The sequence below is a fragment of the Carettochelys insculpta genome, chromosome 4 (genome assembly GCF_033958435.1).
Source record: "Carettochelys insculpta isolate YL-2023 chromosome 4, ASM3395843v1, whole genome shotgun sequence".
NCBI lineage: Eukaryota > Metazoa > Chordata > Testudines > Carettochelyidae > Carettochelys > Carettochelys insculpta.
Window position 1 is genome coordinate 22,685,755 of NC_134140.1, and position 17,065 is coordinate 22,702,819.

Below are 17,065 nucleotides of genomic sequence, written 5' to 3' on the forward strand. Positions count from 1 at the left end.
AAGACCTATGAGGAGAGGCTGAGGGATTTGGGCTTGTTCAGTTTACAGAAGAGAAGACTTAGGGGGTGATTTAATAGGAGCCTTCAACTTCCTGAAGGGGAGTGCTAAAGAGGAGGGTGAGCAACTGTTCTCAGTGGTGTCAGATGGCAGAACAAGGAGTAATGGTCTGAAGTTGAAGAGGGAGAGGTGTAGGTTAGATATCAGGAAAAACTGCTTCACCAGCAGGGTGGTGAAACATTGGAATGCGTTGCCTAGAGGGGTGGTGGATTCTCCGTCCCTTGAGGTTTTTAAGTCCTGGCTTGACAAAGTCCTGGCTGGGATGACCTAGTTGGGGTTGATCCTGCTTGAAGCAGGAGGCTGGACTAGATGACCTCCTGAGGTCCCTTCCAGCCCGATGTTTCTATGGTTCTGTGATTCTATTAACTTAGATTGATAACCCATGGAGATGTAGATCAGGCCTGAAAAAGGGAGTTCTTCATGGCCTGTGTTTTCTGGGTCAGCCTTCCAGCTGACATACACAACTAAGGGCCAGATTCTCCTCTGTCATTTTTATACTTGTGTGACTATGCTGACTTCAGCAAGCTATTCCTGATACACAGTGGTGTGAGAGGTCCTTTGTTGATATGCAGGTCAGTCAGACATGTCTGTGCTACCCTGGGGAGATGAATTTTAATCTTTGTTTTATATATAAACAAGGTTCTGAAAGGGAGTGTAGAAAGTAGAGGCTGAGTGGGTTTCTACAGGAGTGCACCTACCAATTTATTCTTAATGGCCGTGTCTACACTAGCCCCAAACTTCGAAATGGCCATGTAAATGGCCATTTCGAAGTTTACTAATGAAGCCCTGAAATACATATTCAGCGCCTCATTAGCATGCGGGCGGCCACAGCACTTCAAAATTGACGCGGCTCGCCGCCGCGTGGCTCATCCCGACGGGGCTCCTTTTCGAAAGGACCCCGCCTACTTCGAAGTCCCCTTATTCCCATCTGCTCACAGGAGTAAGAGAACTTCGAAGTAGGCGGGGTCCTTTCGAAAAGGAGCCCTGTCGGGACGAGCCATGAGGCGGCAAGCCACGTCAATTTCGAAGTGCTGCGGCCGCCCGCATGCTAATGAGGCGCTGAATGTGTATTTCAGCGCTTCATTAGTAAACTTTGAAATGGCCATTTGCATGGCCATTTTGAAGTTTGGGGCTAGTGTAGACATAGCCAATGAAAACAAAAACTGAGAGCGATGAAGTATCCATTTCTTTGTAGAGACTAATGGAAACAACCTTTGGATCTGGAAGAACTCCCAGCAGAAGTTGTATAAGTCTTTTTTTGCTAAAACCCAAGCACATTAGCAGCTGGTGATTCAGCTTCTTAAGCTTTAAAGGGGTTTTGAACTAGGACATTCAGAAGTTGAAGCCAGAGAACATTCTTTTGTTGAAGAAACCAAGTTGAAACAAACAACCAGAAAAAAATATTCCCTAAAACAAAACTGCAAGAAACTCATCCAAAACATTTGACTTTGGAAGGTCTCAGTTACAGCAGTGCCCAGTTGATATATCTTCTGTGTTTCCATTAGAAACTCCCAGATTCAGAATAAAAATGTGGTGGGGAAAAATGTCACGTGCATAACTTCAGGCTGTGAATTTGGATATGAAAGTGGAAGAGGATGGTATTCCTTTTTGTTTTGTTAGTATCTTCATATTTTCAGACCATTTGATTTAATAGTAAACCTTTTCAAAAGAGTTTGACCTTTCTCAGGTTTAGCACTGATCCAAACAGAGAGCTCAAACGGTTGAACTTGGGCTCCTTGAGTCCACATGTAGATGTCATGTAAAAAGGACCTGATTTTCAGAGGTACTGCGCACCCTAATTTTCACTGGAGTCAATGCTTGGCATTTCTGCAAGCCAGGTGACTTTGATGTAGGTGCCTTAATATAGACTTAGCTGCCTAACCTTCTGAGCATGCTGCATTGACAAACCCTGGCATTCATGCTTACGGCACTGACTTTTATTTGACTCCTGGCAAGTGGTCTGCCCGCTGGAGTTTCAAGCCATATCAGGCTCTATGTTTGAATATTTTAGCCACTGTTTTCAAAGGTTAGGTTGAAATGTGTGGGCCATTTGCTTAAAAATATAATGTAAAATTAAATTCCAACTCTTTTCTGTTAGCATTTCACGCAGCTTTTATCGTGACAAAAAGCTTATGAGCTCACCTCCGGGAAGGGGAAATTGTAATGGCAAACTAAACTGTATTATACTCTTCAGCCACTAGGCAGTGCTCTGAGTAACGTGCCTTATGGATGCAAACCTCAGGGGTACCATGCAGTATATTAAACAATCTTATATTGAAGAGCATCTGGTGTGTATCTCTGAGATGGAAGCTCTGTGGCTTGCCCATACCTGTTACAGAAGCCAGACCAGCTGTCAGCAGCCAGGCCTATGCAAAGTGTCTGTGACAAGAGCTGTCTTTTCAAGATCCTGTTCCACTTGCCCTCTGCTTGCCCTCACCTGTTCCCAACTTTTTGGAGTGGGAATTTTGCTCTGCTACACACAAACACAGTCTAAAATTTGGGTTTGTGTGGAGATTTAGGGAATGCAGAGGTGCAGCATCAGAGTGCTAATGGCAGATGCAGAGTGCCCAGGGCAGAGACAGAAGCCATATGGAAATCTACAGGCCACTAAATGAAGGGCCAGAGGCTAGGGAGGGAAGAGTTGTTGCCACTGGTGCTCCATTATGGTATCTTTAAAAAGCTGCATCGATCAATGTTTTAAAACATTGACTCTCATGGGCCTTAACTTTGGCAAGTTATTATGTGCATTTTGGGGTGTGTAAGTCTGCAAAATCTGCCAGTTGTGAAATTATTTTTAGGGTTCAGATTAGTTTCCTGTACAGTCTCATCTGTACCTGTCAAGGAACAAAGGACACAAAGTGACCAGAAAATCAGGGGAAGAGGAGAACGTGGGAACCTCCTAATGACAAGATATTTTTTTTCCTCAGCAGACCTGGTAGTTCAGTGCAAAGCATTGCAGAGTGGCAAGTTAGTGTCAGCAGAAAATTTTCAGCAATAAATCGATACATTCAGAAAATACACGTTGCACCTGGGTGGTCCTTTTCTCCAGTGGTGTTGATAATTACAACCATTATTGAGACCCTGCTCTTTCTAATACCATGATGCTAATCATGATGGACTGAATTGTGATTTTATTTCTTCCTGGTGTCAGGGTAGCACATTAGCCTAGGAGGAGCCTGGGGAAGGAATTGTGACACAGATGTGCCTCTGCTCCTGGTGGTGAAATGATTTGCTGCAGCTCTTTGTAGGGGAACAGCTTCCCCTTCCTTACCCTTCGCTCTCCTGTAATGGGCGATGCGGGCTGGCATTTTGGGCTGTCAGATCCATTTTCTATACCCTACCTGCGCAAGACTGAGGGCAAGGCATGTAAAACCTGCTATGCCCAAGCTACCAGGCGGAGAGCATTAACATGAGGCAATGCAGGAAAGGAGGGGCTTGATCCCCTGAGCAGCTGTGTTAAGATGAGTCACAATCTGTTTCTTAGGCTATGTCACACAACAGCTTACGCTGGGGTCATTTATGTGGCTCAGGAAGGTGAATAAATCACCCCACCAAGTGACACAAGTTTCACCAGACTACATGCCAGTCGGCATGGGGCTGGACTAGTTGAGCCTATGTGAGAGCTCTCTCCCACCAACTTACAGCAATTACGTTAGAGAGCTTACAGCCGCACTGAGGTAAACTCTCTTGTGTCGCCATGCCTTAAATTGTTTTACTCCCTCCAATCAAGCCTCAGAAGTTAGTATCTTCCCTATAAATTGTACATTAACATATGCCAGAGGAAGAGTAGGTTTTATACAGACACTGTATATACAACATTGTTTCATTTTAATCATTTCACAGTGACTTTAAATGCGTCAATTATGACACCCTATGCTTCCAACTTTTGATATCCCTTTGTATGCATTATTTTATTCTTTTTAGAAACCTGCAATATGATTACAGTCAAAATGAAACAAGAAGCACATGATGCTGTTTTAACACTTACAATGAACTTTATATTCTAACAGTAAGAAGATCAGAGGGGGAGGATGGAAGTTTTGATCAGGACAATAGGAAGGTAATCTCCAGAATGCAGTAGGAGCATGCAGTGTGGTAGTGTTTGTCAAGGGTACCATTTTTAAAATATTTAAAAATTATTTTTTAGATATTTTATTTGTAGAAATCATTATTCTAGCCATTTAAGAGCAGCAAAGTGCTTCCAGTAGAGTTATAACCAGTGATGGAACGATAAGGAAGGTAACAAGTAGGAGGAGTTGAACTAATGCAATGAGTGCATGCTTTTACTCAATGTAGGCATGTTCATGGTGGTTTGGTGGAGGTCATTATTGGGTTTTTATTCAATAAATTTGTTTTAGAAATGAGAAAAAGTGATAAAGTGACATTGATGGGGATTCGTAGTTTAATATTTAAAAATGCACTTGGATTGAAACCAGGACAGATTAACAGCAGGAAGATAATTAACGGGAAACCTGTGCTCGCTCAGCTGGGTGTTAATTCTGTGTTAGTAGAATTTTAACAGCCAATCCAATGAAGCAATGCATGTGATCTGTCTTCCAAATTACCTTTGACTAAAGATTGATCCAAGAGAATCCTCCTGTGGGCAGATTTGCAGGCATAAATCCAAAGGTTGAGGTTTGGTTTTGTTCTGTTCAGCTAAAGAGCAGCTGGCTGGTTCTGAAGGGGGAGATGGACACCAGAACTAATTCTCCAGATTTGGATACTCAGTCACTGTCACACAGTCCTGGAACTGACAGAGAACAGCTCCGGCAAATGCAGGACAATTCAACCACTGTACGCTCAAGTAAGTTTTTACTTTACACAGTTAGCCATGAATGTGGGATTGTGGCTTGGCTGAAAGAGACAGCCATGCCAGGGGCTTCTTTGCACATTTTCATTCTTTGCCTTGGGCCTCCACCCAAATGCTCCATATCTGTGAATTGGAATAGCCAGAGGAACATCGTTGTGAAATACCACTCTCACTAGCTGTCAGTAGGGAAGGTGTTCGCCATATTATCTTCATTTAACTTGACTGGGAATGGGGGAGCAGAGGGAATTTGTCAACAGGAATAAAGGAACCTAAAAGTTGCTTTTAGTACATGAATCACCAAATGATAACTTTAGAGGAAAATACCTTTGAACATCCGCTTGTCCTAAGAGAGGGCCCCTTGCCACACCATGCTGGAGATACTAGTCAACTGGAATAAGCAGTTTGGGGAAGCAGTTTTTAAACAGCCTTCATCTCACTGCAAAGCACATCTGGCAGAAAAGGTAATATGCCAGACATTGGTAATATGATAGCTGGCTCCATCATCTTTATATTAAGGAAACTAGCACGTGCATTCGCCATTGCTCGGCGCTCTGACTGAAGTAATTATTTGAAAATAAATGAAAATGTACATGCTTTTTTCAAGGATTGCATTTTTCAAAAATAAAAAATGATGAAGGCTGGAGGGGTGAGGAGGGGCAGAGGGCTGGTGGGGGTTCAAGGTGGGGGGTTGTCAAAGCAGAAGGTGGGGGTACAGAATTCAAAGCAGGTGTGACATGCGGTAGTACGGCAGCTCCTCCCAGGGGTTCAGGGCAGTGCACCCCAGCCAGTGGCTCCTCCTGAGGGTGCAGGGGCATGACTCCTGGGAACGAGGGATCCGGGGTGGTATGCTTGTTGGGTAGAGGCTGGACTTCTGTGGGCTGGCCCTGGACTCCAGCTACCTCCATGGGCCTGCAGCCTGTGCCGGGGGAAGTGCAGCACTCTGGGGGAAGCCCCCAGCCTACTGCTGCACTTCCAAGCCTGCAGATTCTCCTGAGGATGGTCTTTGCTTGAGGTAGTGGCTGCTCCATCCTGCAGTCTGTTTTGGGTGGGGCAGTGCTCTGTCGGCTGACCCCAGCCTCCAACCACCACCCATCCCCTCCCAGCCCTGCACTGGTCTAGGGATGTACCCCTGCACCAGGGGCTGCACCCCATCTCCTGCTATCCCCCTGCAGGCTGTCTGAGTTGGGTGCGATACTGGGGCCTGCCCCTGACCCTTAAGTCCCCGCTGTAGGCTCTCCTTGGACTGGCAGGCTCTCGATCTGAGGCAGAGAAGTGAGTTACCTTGTCTTTCTGTCAAGCAAGATGGCAGGGCCCCAGCCCTGCTGGCCTCTCTCTTGATGCTGCAGCTGCCCATGGCGGCCACTCTCAGTATCCCATCCTTCCTGTCTGTGCCCCTCCCTTTCACCTCCCTCCTCCTTCTGTCCCCTCCCTTTCCAGGTTCTGGGAAATCCTGGGATTTCAGGCATTTCCCACTTTTCAGGCACAGCCAAACTCTGACCATGGTTTAAGGTAGGGTGAGAGGAAGCTGCATACCAAATTTTATGGTCAGAGCTCTTATAGTTTAAGAGGAGTTCTTGAACAAACATAGCACAGACAGACAGGGACATTCTTAGATAGATTAGATTAGTTTATGGCTCAACTATACAAGAGAGGGTATAAAAAAAAACTGATGCAGCAGAATCTGCCAGTGGGGTGCACCAAATGAGAAAAAACAGTTTTGGATCAGATGATCCCAGTGAACCAGAGCATGGGGATTTCCCTTCTGAAATACCATCCGATATTTTCCACACAGGGAATGTTTCATAAATGCCCTTGTACATGTGAAGCTTTCACTAATTGCTACAAACTTCTCACATCCAAGAGCAACTGGCAGAAATAAACATACATTATGCAGATAAATAATGTAGTCATGTGAGAAGACCAACTGATCATGTTGATATGGTACTTATCTGTACATCTTGTGAGATAACAGGATTTTTCTGAGAACTTTATGAGGTCAAAACCTTTCACATAAAAATGTCTGATGCACAGTACGCTACAAACAGACTGTATCACAGCCTTCTCCATGTGACTACCATTCTGCTTTCACTCACTCATGTCCTTATATTTTCTAATATCTCACACACAATTCAGAAACACAGAAGTCAGGGATAGAAAAGACCCTGTGGGCTACACAGTAACCTCCCTATTCTTGCAAGTTGTTCCTTCAGTTACATTTTTAGATGCTGTGCCCTGTTTGGTTTTCAGAGTGCTCAGTGACAGTTTCCACCATTTATCTAAAAAGACAATTTAATAACTCAATAGTTCTGGCTTTGAAGGCTTCCTGTCCGCCTCCCCCCACCCCCCGGGATATTCAGCCTCTCTTATTCCCTTCCTTAATTTTATCCAGTTACTCCTAGTTCTGTCTCCCATGCTGTCCTTAATACTTCCTTTTTCTTCTTTACTGTTGACATCTCTCAATATTGAGTGCCGCACTGCTCATTGCTGAGCTGTTCTCCCTCCCATATGTGGATGGGGAGTGAAGAGAATGTTAGCAGCAAGCACCAAACCTGAAGAGCTGGTCAGTGCAGTTTATTTGGTGCAAGAAGGAAGGACAGTGATGTGTGTCTGGTTTAGGTCTGGTATCAGAGAGGTAGCCATGTAAGTCTTTATCTTTGAGAACAGCAAGAAGTCCTGTGGCACCTTACAGACTAACAGATATTTTGGACCATAAGCTTTTGTGGGCAAAGACCCACATTGTCAGATGCATGAGTTGCGGGGGGGAGGGTGGTTTTCAGAGGGGTATTTAAAGAGTGGGGTCCCTGTAAAAGGGAGGGCCAGAGCTGACAAGGTCTATTCAGCAAAGTGGAAATGGCCTGTTATCAGTGGTATATATCAAAAGAGGAAAAAACAAGCCAGATCAGACAGGGGGATGTGGCCTATTGTCAGAGTCTAATGGGGAGATATTAACACCCAGGGCAGAGAAGCTGCTTTTGTAAGGGGCCAGCCACTCCCAGTCTCTGTTTAATCCTTGGTTGATGGGGTCAAATTTGCAAATAAATTGCAGCCCAGAGATTTCTCTCCATTTGATTTTTGAAATTTCTTTGCTGTAGGACTGCTACTTTCAAATCTGTTACTGAGTCTCCAGGGAGATTGAAGTGCTATCCCACAGGTTTCTGTACAGTACCATTCCTGATGTCTGATTTATATCCATTTATTTTTTTATGTAGAGACTGTTTAGATCTGGTACAGATTACTTCCTCCACAGAGCAAGAAGGAACTGCAGATGAATCCCTCTTGTTTTCAGTTTCTGAGGCCTTCTCCTCACAGAGGTCTTTTGGCAAAGCCACAATTGAACCCTGTGGTATCAAAACACCATAGTCACAATTGCACCACCCTAGTTCCTAATTTTTTCTGTCTGGTACTAAAATTGTAGGCTAGGTGCCAAAATGCCCTAGCCCTTGTATGCCATCTCAGCTGTCTTATTTAGAGAGAGATTACTCATGGAGACCATTTTATGCCTCACTTTGACGAGGTGAAGAAGAGGCTAGAGCATTAAGAATTTGAACTCATCTTCACTGCCAGTCCTTGCATACAGTTTGGAAAGTGTTGAATATCCAAATATATTGGTACCTTATGAACTCTATTTGGTTGTGTATGTGTGTGTGTACATTTACCTGGAAAGAGGCATGTATTTACTGCCAGTAATAGCTATCTCTGTTCTGTGCAAAACATTTTTCATTCAAACCTCATATGCACTTTGGGCACCAGTGATGTATTAGAACTTTGTGTATGGGTGTAAGCTTTTGTATTCGAGACTATCGTTTCCAAAGTTTTGTTTTTCTTTTCTTGCTTACATACATGTTTGCATAAATATCCTTCTACTATGTAACTGAGGCATACATATGTATATTATGGTAGGTAGTTTAGTACATGGTGTTTATAACATTTCAGTATAATGTACAGTATAACATATTTGTAACTAAATATGATTCACCAGTGCATTTGAAACAAATTTTGTCACGGTGACAGCTACTTATAGCTCTTCTTAAAAAAAAGTGCTGATTTTAAAAAACAGTGTCAATAAATGGTTCAATATATATTTCTGCTGCATTTTACCACCATTCATTTAATGGGAGACATTAAAGGTAATTCAACAGTTGGTATTTCCTGGGTCACAGACATTTGATTTTGGGATCTGTGATAGTGGAAAAGCAGCTCTACAAATGATTGCCATTTCCCAGATGAGCCTTTGTTGCTTAACTTGTTACTACGGTTACATATTCCTTGTAGTGCAGTAGCATTTAGAAGCCTCAAATCAGAATGAGGGCTCTATTGCAAACTGACATAATGAGACAGTCTGTCCAAAAGAGCTTCTACTCTAATCTAAGGACAGGTCTACAGTACAGTAGAAGGTCGAATTAAGGTATGTGGTTCCAGCTATGTTATTATATAGCTCAAGTCAATGTACTTTAATTCAGACTTCTGCACTGTCTCCACTAGGTGCTCCTGTCGACTTCCCTTACTCCTAATGGGGTTCAAAAGTGCCGACGCAGGCACCTTGTAAGTTCAATTTAGCATGTCCCTGCTAGGCAAACTCCAAAAGGTCAACTACAGCAGGACTGATCTTCCTTGTAGTGAAGCTGTACCCTTAGGCAAGATGAAACATACCATTGGAGTTAATAAAAGAAAAATAAAATTAGCAATGGCAAGAACATGTGGTTATATACCCTAGCGTGGCATAGAGTTATCAAAAGACAATTCTATTATCAAGTTTCCATAGTTTACGTTGGCTTAATTGTTGCTTTTCTTCAGTGACATGCTAATTACCATGTAGCAGGAAGCGCAGTTTAGGCCTACATAAGGGTTTTTTTTTTTTGGCTTTATGGCTATATTATTGGACCAGGAGTGAGGATACCTGGGTTTTAATCCTGGCAATGCTTCTGACTTGTTGGATGACCTTGGACAAGTTGCCTCTCTGTGTTTCATTTTCTTTGTCTGTAACGTGGGCCATTATGTAAAGTGCTTTGAGGTCTGTTACTGAAAAATGCTACATAAGAGCTAGACACTAATATTATTTTCTTGTGGTGTAATGTGGTCATGCCCTATGTTTTCTTCTCAAAAAAAAAAGCTGTTTAATATTTTGGCTGTGAAATATAGATTTGCTTTGTAATTTACCATCAATAAGTATAGGTTATTTCAATTATTCTTAATCCTTAATTTTAAAGACCAAAGATCAGATTTACAAAAGTGTTGAACTCCATGAAGATGCATATAGGTACCTCTGAAAATCCCATAAGGTGCATGTTTGCATTTTTAGACACTTATATGCCTCTGTAATGTGGCCTCGATTAGTCTATGCTGAAATCCAACAACATCACATTTTAAATTATCGTGAATGGCATGAAAGGAGCCACATCAATCTGCACTATAACTGGGGTTGGGAGTCAATAGTATCTGCATTGGTAAGGACAGATTTATATGCAAAAGGTATTTGAAAATGCTGCAAGATACCGCAGAAGCATTTAACATCACGTGATGTTTCCAGTTGCTACAAGTACAGTGGCTAATTCAGTCTAGATTGGTTCATTCAAAGAAGAGCAATCAGAAATGCTACAGAGCAGGGATTCTCAAACTTGATTGCACAGCAACGCTCTTCTAACAATGAAAATTACTACATAATTGCAGGTAGGAAAACCAAAGCCTGAGCTCTTCTGATTCCCATGGCCTGAGCCCCACTCCCCTGGATGGAAGTGGGTCAAAGCCAGAGCCCAAAAGCTTCAATCTCATCTTGGGGTTTGTAACATGAACCCTGCTGCCCAGTGCTGAATCCCTTAGGCTTCAGCTTCCCTCCTGGCTGTTGGGCTAGGGTTTTCGCCCTGAGGCCCAGCAAGTCTAAGAAAACCCTGGCAACCCCATTAAAAAGGGGTTGTGACCCACTTTGGGATCCCACGCACAGTTTGAGGACCCCTGAGTATAAAGTATACCTGAGATCTTCCTAGAGAATGAAGACTTAGGTGAAGTGCTGATTTTAATTAGGCCAGAATTTCATCCTGGACGTTTTCCAAATGGCCACAAGATGTCGCTTATACTTCACGTCTCTGATTTTCACACAAAATTAATGTTCATCCTGAAATGAATGTTTGTCCCCATTCAAGTTTGAGATATAAAACTCCCAAGCTATTAGGTGTTAAAAAGGAAGTTTGTAAATTCAAAACTGTGTCCTTTGCCCAAAGCATTTCCCCTTTAGTACTACAATATTCCACCTTTAACCAGGAGTGTGGTGGGAATTTCACAAGCTGGAAGAGGCCACTATTATAAGCAGGAAATCACTTAAGACAAACTTTTGATCCCTTCTGACACTGCAATTTCTGTGTTCCTAAATCATTTAAATATAGGATTTTACATCTTTTCATTACTCCTATTTTAACCTGTCTTTTTGTATATGCAGTAAAGTTGAAATATTTGGGAATAAAACTGAACTGTGTCAGCCCATCTACTCAGTGTTACTGCTCAGCAAGGCAGAGAGGTCAGAATTGATCTCCCCAGGACCGTTCTTCACCAATCTGTTTGATAGGCCACGAGAGGGACTGTAGCTTTATTATTTGTCTATTCAGTGCCTAACAGAGTGTGGTCCTGATTCCTAATCTAGCGATGTCCCCGTCATTTTTTTTTCCATCTATGTGTGTGGATGTGCACCAAAAGTAGAAACACATGATGCCATCTGTGAGCACTCAGCTGATCAGCTGGGTGGCCTTTGACTCTCTCCTGGGTAGCTACCCAAGCACACCACTTACAGGGAGTACTGGTCCTTAGGTGCTACTGCAATACAAAGTGTAAGTAAGGATAAATAATGTGCTTGGTTTTCTAAGGAGGATCATAGCGTTTGCCATGTTGGATCAGATAAGTGATCCACAGAATACAATATCCAGTCACTAACAGTGGCCACTACCACTTTCCTCAGAGGCAGATGCAAGAATCCTCCATAATGGACAATTGTAGAATAATTTCTTCATAGTCCCATGAATCAGAAGCTAGTTTATAGCCTATGTTTAAAATTAACTCTATCTACTGTTCTGTGGATTTTCCCATTACTCATATGCATACCTTTACTTTTCTGGCATCCTGCAAAGCTTCTGGTCACAGTGAGCTTGTGTGGTAGTGAGTTCTAGGGGTGGCACATGCATCAGTTTCCTTTTATCATTTTTAAATAATGGGTTTTTTTTTGTTTCATTGACCATTCCCTCAGTCTGCTGTTATGAGGCAGTGTAAACATAGTGCCTAGCTCACTTTCTCCTGCATCATTCATTGTTTCCTCTACCTGTTCTCTGCCCTCTCTCATTCATCTCCTCTCTAACCCAACAGGACTCAATCCTTTGCTGGTGTAAATGGGCAAAGCTCTAGTGAAGAGAGCTGTGCAGATTTACCCCTTCAAAGAACTAGCCAGTCAGTTAAACTGATTATTTAAGAAAGAAGTTTGAAAGTGGCAGTTTAAAGAGATCAGAGCATTTCTAGTGATGCCAGAGAATCTGGGCAACACCCAAAGATCAGAGAAAAGGTTACCACTTACTGAGTCCTCAGTATTACTTTCTACAACACCAAATTCTTCCTTAGAGATCTTCCTCAGCACATGTGCTCACCATCCCCTACCTGCCAAGCGTGCAGTCTTCTGAGATCTAGAATGACCCGTACCTGATGTGATAGGAATTATCGATATGGATATATTACTCTTTTTGAAAACTTTCTACAAGAATGAGATGAACCATACACGGTTGTACTGTATCTCAGAGACCTGGTGATACCTCTGGCAAATTGTTTTCTTGCCTTGTGTGCCTGCTTTATTAATGTGATTGTAAAGGTTTATGCAAAAATCTTCTGATATATAGTGTGTTTTTACAGGATTCCCTTATGCCAAATCTACTTCACTTCCTGGCTATGGAAAGAATGGATTGCACCAGGTAGGTATTCGTGTAGAATGAGTTAAACCTGTTAACTTTGTACCATAAATGCGCAGCTTAATAATCACCTACGTAATCACAAATAACACAGTGCTCTTCAAAGGGTTTGGCCACCAGCTCTATATAACATATTTCTGTGCCAAAGAGGTTCAGCCATGTCTGTCTCCCATGAGCAATCAGCCATATTGAGACATCTAACTGTGTGTGGCATGAGCATTGTGTGTCTCATTCATCTCCAAAAACAAGCACGGATCCAAAAGTGTATTCTGAACATATTAACAGAAGTTAGTGTTAAATTAATCATAGAGAAAGATGGGCATCTATTTAAAGCAAGCTAATTCTCTTGTGATGGAGCAAAGTGAGAGCAACCCAGAGCTGGGATGCATTTCTTGAACTACTGTTTTTTTTTGTTTTTTTTTTTAATGGTTTCTTGCCCCAGGCCTGCCATGGGAGCAGTGGCCAGAGCCCCAGGATCTTTAAATTGCTGCATGATGCACTTCAGGGGGCTCTGAGGGTGGACTGAGCAGTGTGGGGAGAGGTTGTGGCATGCTCTGGGCAGCACTGAGGCTGCCCCCAGCCCCTCCTGGGACCGTGGAGCTAACCCCACCTTGCCCAGGGGTCCAGCAATTCTGCCCCCACCCCTACTGCCGTGTCTGTGATGGAAATTATTTCTTGTAATCTTCACAAATTAAGTGGCATGTGTGAATATGTTGTAAATGCTAAGGGCTGTTATCCTCATCCCTTTCTTGAGTTCATGGGGAGAGGAAAGAGTGTGGAGCTGCCCAAAGCAAAACTGTAGTCCCGCATGCTGAGTTAATCCCTAAGTGTGCCGGTAGGAATACACACCCACCAGCCTGCTGGGGGGGGACGACGAAGACAGATATATAGCATTGTGCAACAAGCATGTTTGCCGTAGAACCATTTAGTGTTCAGAATCAAACAGTGCAATAGACATTGGGGACCAGCAGGTGGCCGTATTTGTCTCAGCTGTGCAATGCAAAAGTTGAAATGCATATGTAAACTTCATGAGTTGAAAAGGTCGTGCACGGTCAGGTCCTTTAGGCCAAAATTTTGGCATTCTTTTCATCATAGCTGTTGTCTGTTTGGAATGCAGCAACTTTTGTGGTTTGTTATTTTTAATCAATTCTCCCAATGCTGAATAATAAAATTAAAAAATAAAACCTCAGGGCTGTGCATGTGATTCACCCCCTAGCAGACAAGAATGAACCTCAGGACTTAAACAAAAAACACTGTTTTTGCAGGATCCTGTAATGTCAGTCAACTGATCATAGCATTTGTCAATCAGAAGAAAGACAGAGAATGTTTGTATCATGTACACACAACTTCGGTTAGCATTATTGGCAACTGCCGGTGAGGGCAGAATTTGAGATGGGAATTTCCAAAGAGCCTAAAGACTTGACTTTCAGCTTTCACTCAGTTTCAGTGGGGTTTGAGTGCCTAACTCTGTTAGTGTATTGCAAAAACTCTAGCCTTAGCCAATAGTGTCAGGTCTTTAAAAACTTGGTTCAGAAAAGCTGTTGAGAAGGAGAGTATAAGTGACTTTTAGCTACTTTTCTGCCTCTTTGCTTCTGGGGAATGCTGGGAATTGGAGCTCAATTTGCCATGAAGCACAGGGGATAAACAAGGGATTGAGAATCTGGTCTTCAGTCTGTCTAATCATATTTTTTATGTTGCCATGCAACCAGAGCACCTTCAACATAAAATACACAGCAATAGTGAACTCCATCATTCATTTCAAAGATTCTCTAGCAGCATTTCCTAGAAATGCTCAGGCTCTGGACTTGTATCTTCTAGAAGTATGTTGAAAAACATACCTCCATAGTTGAAAATTATTGATTTGATAATGCATATGTTTCTATTGGTACACTGAGCTATTTTGCAGCTACTTCAGTTGTCTGCATGGAAAAGTGAGGCTGTATTATAATGAAACTATATACTTTAAAGGATTTGTATTTTGATTATACAGGTAGGCTTTTTTATTTCCATCTACAGGGCTTTACTGACTGTTTTGTTTTAGTTTGTTGCTGCACTGTTTGTTTCATTTTCTTCCAGACTGCAAGTATGGGCCAATATGAAACAGACCAAGATGCCAGTTGGGGGACGAGAGGTACTTGGAGATATGATTTTCAGTCACTTCTGTCTTTCATTGTTTTTGTTCTTTGGAGGGGTTAGTTAACATGCTGGTACTGTTGTTACCCTGTGAGATCCTCTCATGGCTCTGTTAACAATGGCTGGGTGATAGCACAGCTCTGCAATTGGTCTATCATGGAGAATCAGCTGCCGCTGCTGTTATTTTTTCATCTTACTGAGAACAGCAGGCCCAAATAGAGTACTGTTGTCATAAGTTCAGTCTGACCCAGTATCCCCAGCACCAGGCAATGGCTTCCATTTTCCTCTATTATTAGAGAAAATTCATTCTAGCCAACAGAGTGCATTGTGCTTAATCACTATAATACAGTGGAACCTAAACCTTAGCAGGATCCCAACACAAGGTATCTGTCTACATTAACTGCACTTACAATGAGCAGGATATTCCAAAAAGTTCAAGGAAGAACTCTTAAATCATGCAAGCTCTTTTGAAAATACCCTCCTCCCCTTAGGTTTTGCTGTAGATCAGGGTCTGCAACCTACGGCTCCGGAGCTGCATGCAGCTCTTTAAGGAGTTACTTGCAGCTCTGGGTGCTGCCACTGCTAACTCCTCTTGTGGCTTCCTACACTGTGATCAATTAAATAATTGGACTAAATTTAATTGGTTTAATGGCTGGCAGGACAGCGGGAGGGATATGGCCATTAAACCAATTAAATTGAGTTCCATTATTTCAGCACGGCAGGACAAGGAGACACCCATGCTGCAGGTGGGGGAAGTGAGCAGGAGAGCTGCGGGGACAGGTGGCCTAGTCTGCCCATGCTGAAGCTGTAGAGCCCCACTGAGAAGGAGGTGGTGGGGAGGAGCAGGGCAGTGCGTGCATGTGCATGCAGCCGGAGGAACTCATGGGCTGAGGCAGATTAATCCTGGGTTTGAGGCTGAGAGAGGTTAATTCTGGGGAGGAGGGTGGATTTGGCTAAGAGGGATTAAGCCTGGGGCTGGGAGGTGAAAGTAACTTAAAACTTTCTAACTGATACAAATCATTGTGTGTGTACTGTTCTTAAAACAAGGGTTACAAAAAGTATGGTTTGATGTTATTTATTAAGGACCATATTGTACAGTATTCAGATGCATTGTGGCTCTTGAATTATCGATTTTGTAAATGAATTTGAAAAAATGGCTCTTCTTGGTAGTTTGGTTGCTGGCCCCTGCTCTAGGTCTTTGTGTTGATCCTTAATTTCATCTCAGGAGCTGATTAGATAAGGGACCATAGCCTTAAAGAAAAGTTTCATCTCTGATTTTAGATATTTTAGGTAGCAGTGGTTCCACAACAGACTCTTCACTCTCTTGGTTGCCCTTCCAAGCATCGAAGTACTATGGGGGTTGGTGGAATATCCATCAACACTGACCTAACTAGCAGTCTCATGCTAGCTGAAACCCCCTAGCCCTAGGACAAACAGCAAAAAAAAACCTTTGTTATACTCACTGTAGTCGTTCCTTTCACTTCACTTGGTCCAAATATAGGGTGTTGTCACTTTGGAACATTCTGTTAAGATGATGATTTTGATATGTTCCAAGACTGTAGGCTAGTGATCTGTAAGTTCTAATGATTTTCAGGAAGGAGCAATAAGAGAGGAGCTTTCAGACAAGACGCTGAGTTAACTCACAAACAACCCACTGGAGAAGAAAGATTTCCAACTTCCTCTATAGGTTGTTTTTGTTAAACCCATGGCATGTGCCTCTGTCACAGCTTTTGGTGCATCTTTCCAGCATCATTGTTCAGCAATGGATACTATTAGGTCTCTCCAGGCCACCGGGGTCAGAAGTTACCTTATGTGCAGTTATCTAGAAGCTAGCTGAGGAATCAAGAGAAATGCAGTAATATGCAACATTTTTCTGCCAACTGTTCACAAATGCAATCTTGAAAGAACCCTATGTATTCTAAACAAATCAAACTGTTTTCCATTTCTTACAGAGTACAAGGTAAGAAGTGCCATGCCAACACTGGGAGAATGCTCAGATTCACCTCTTCCTAGCAAGGTTAAATGTGTTCCTTTTTCCTTATTGTGTCCATGTGAAATATTTATGTCAAATATGGATGCAAGTATGTACCTTTTTAATTTGTAAGTTACCTATGTTGCCATGCAGTGGAGC

At 42.7% G+C, this 17,065-nt stretch overlaps 1 protein-coding gene across 8 annotated transcripts in view; it reads left to right on the forward strand.

Annotated features, from left to right (window-relative positions):
- ABLIM2 (actin binding LIM protein family member 2) overlaps positions 1–17,065 on the forward strand; it is a 229,230-nt gene that overhangs the window by 185,360 nt on the left and 26,805 nt on the right. For 6 of the 8 annotated variants that reach the window (XM_074992431.1, XM_074992430.1, XM_074992429.1 and 3 more), the window contains 5 exons: positions 4,068–4,117; positions 4,714–4,861; positions 12,746–12,804; positions 14,878–14,932; positions 16,887–16,951. In XM_074992431.1, coding sequence (XP_074848532.1) covers positions 4,068–4,117; positions 4,714–4,861; positions 12,746–12,804; positions 14,878–14,932; positions 16,887–16,951 — 377 coding nt within the window. The remainder of the gene's footprint in view (positions 1–4,067; positions 4,118–4,713; positions 4,862–12,745; positions 12,805–14,877; positions 14,933–16,886; positions 16,952–17,065) is intronic. The other 2 variants (XM_074992435.1, XM_074992436.1) reach the window with 1 other exon arrangement.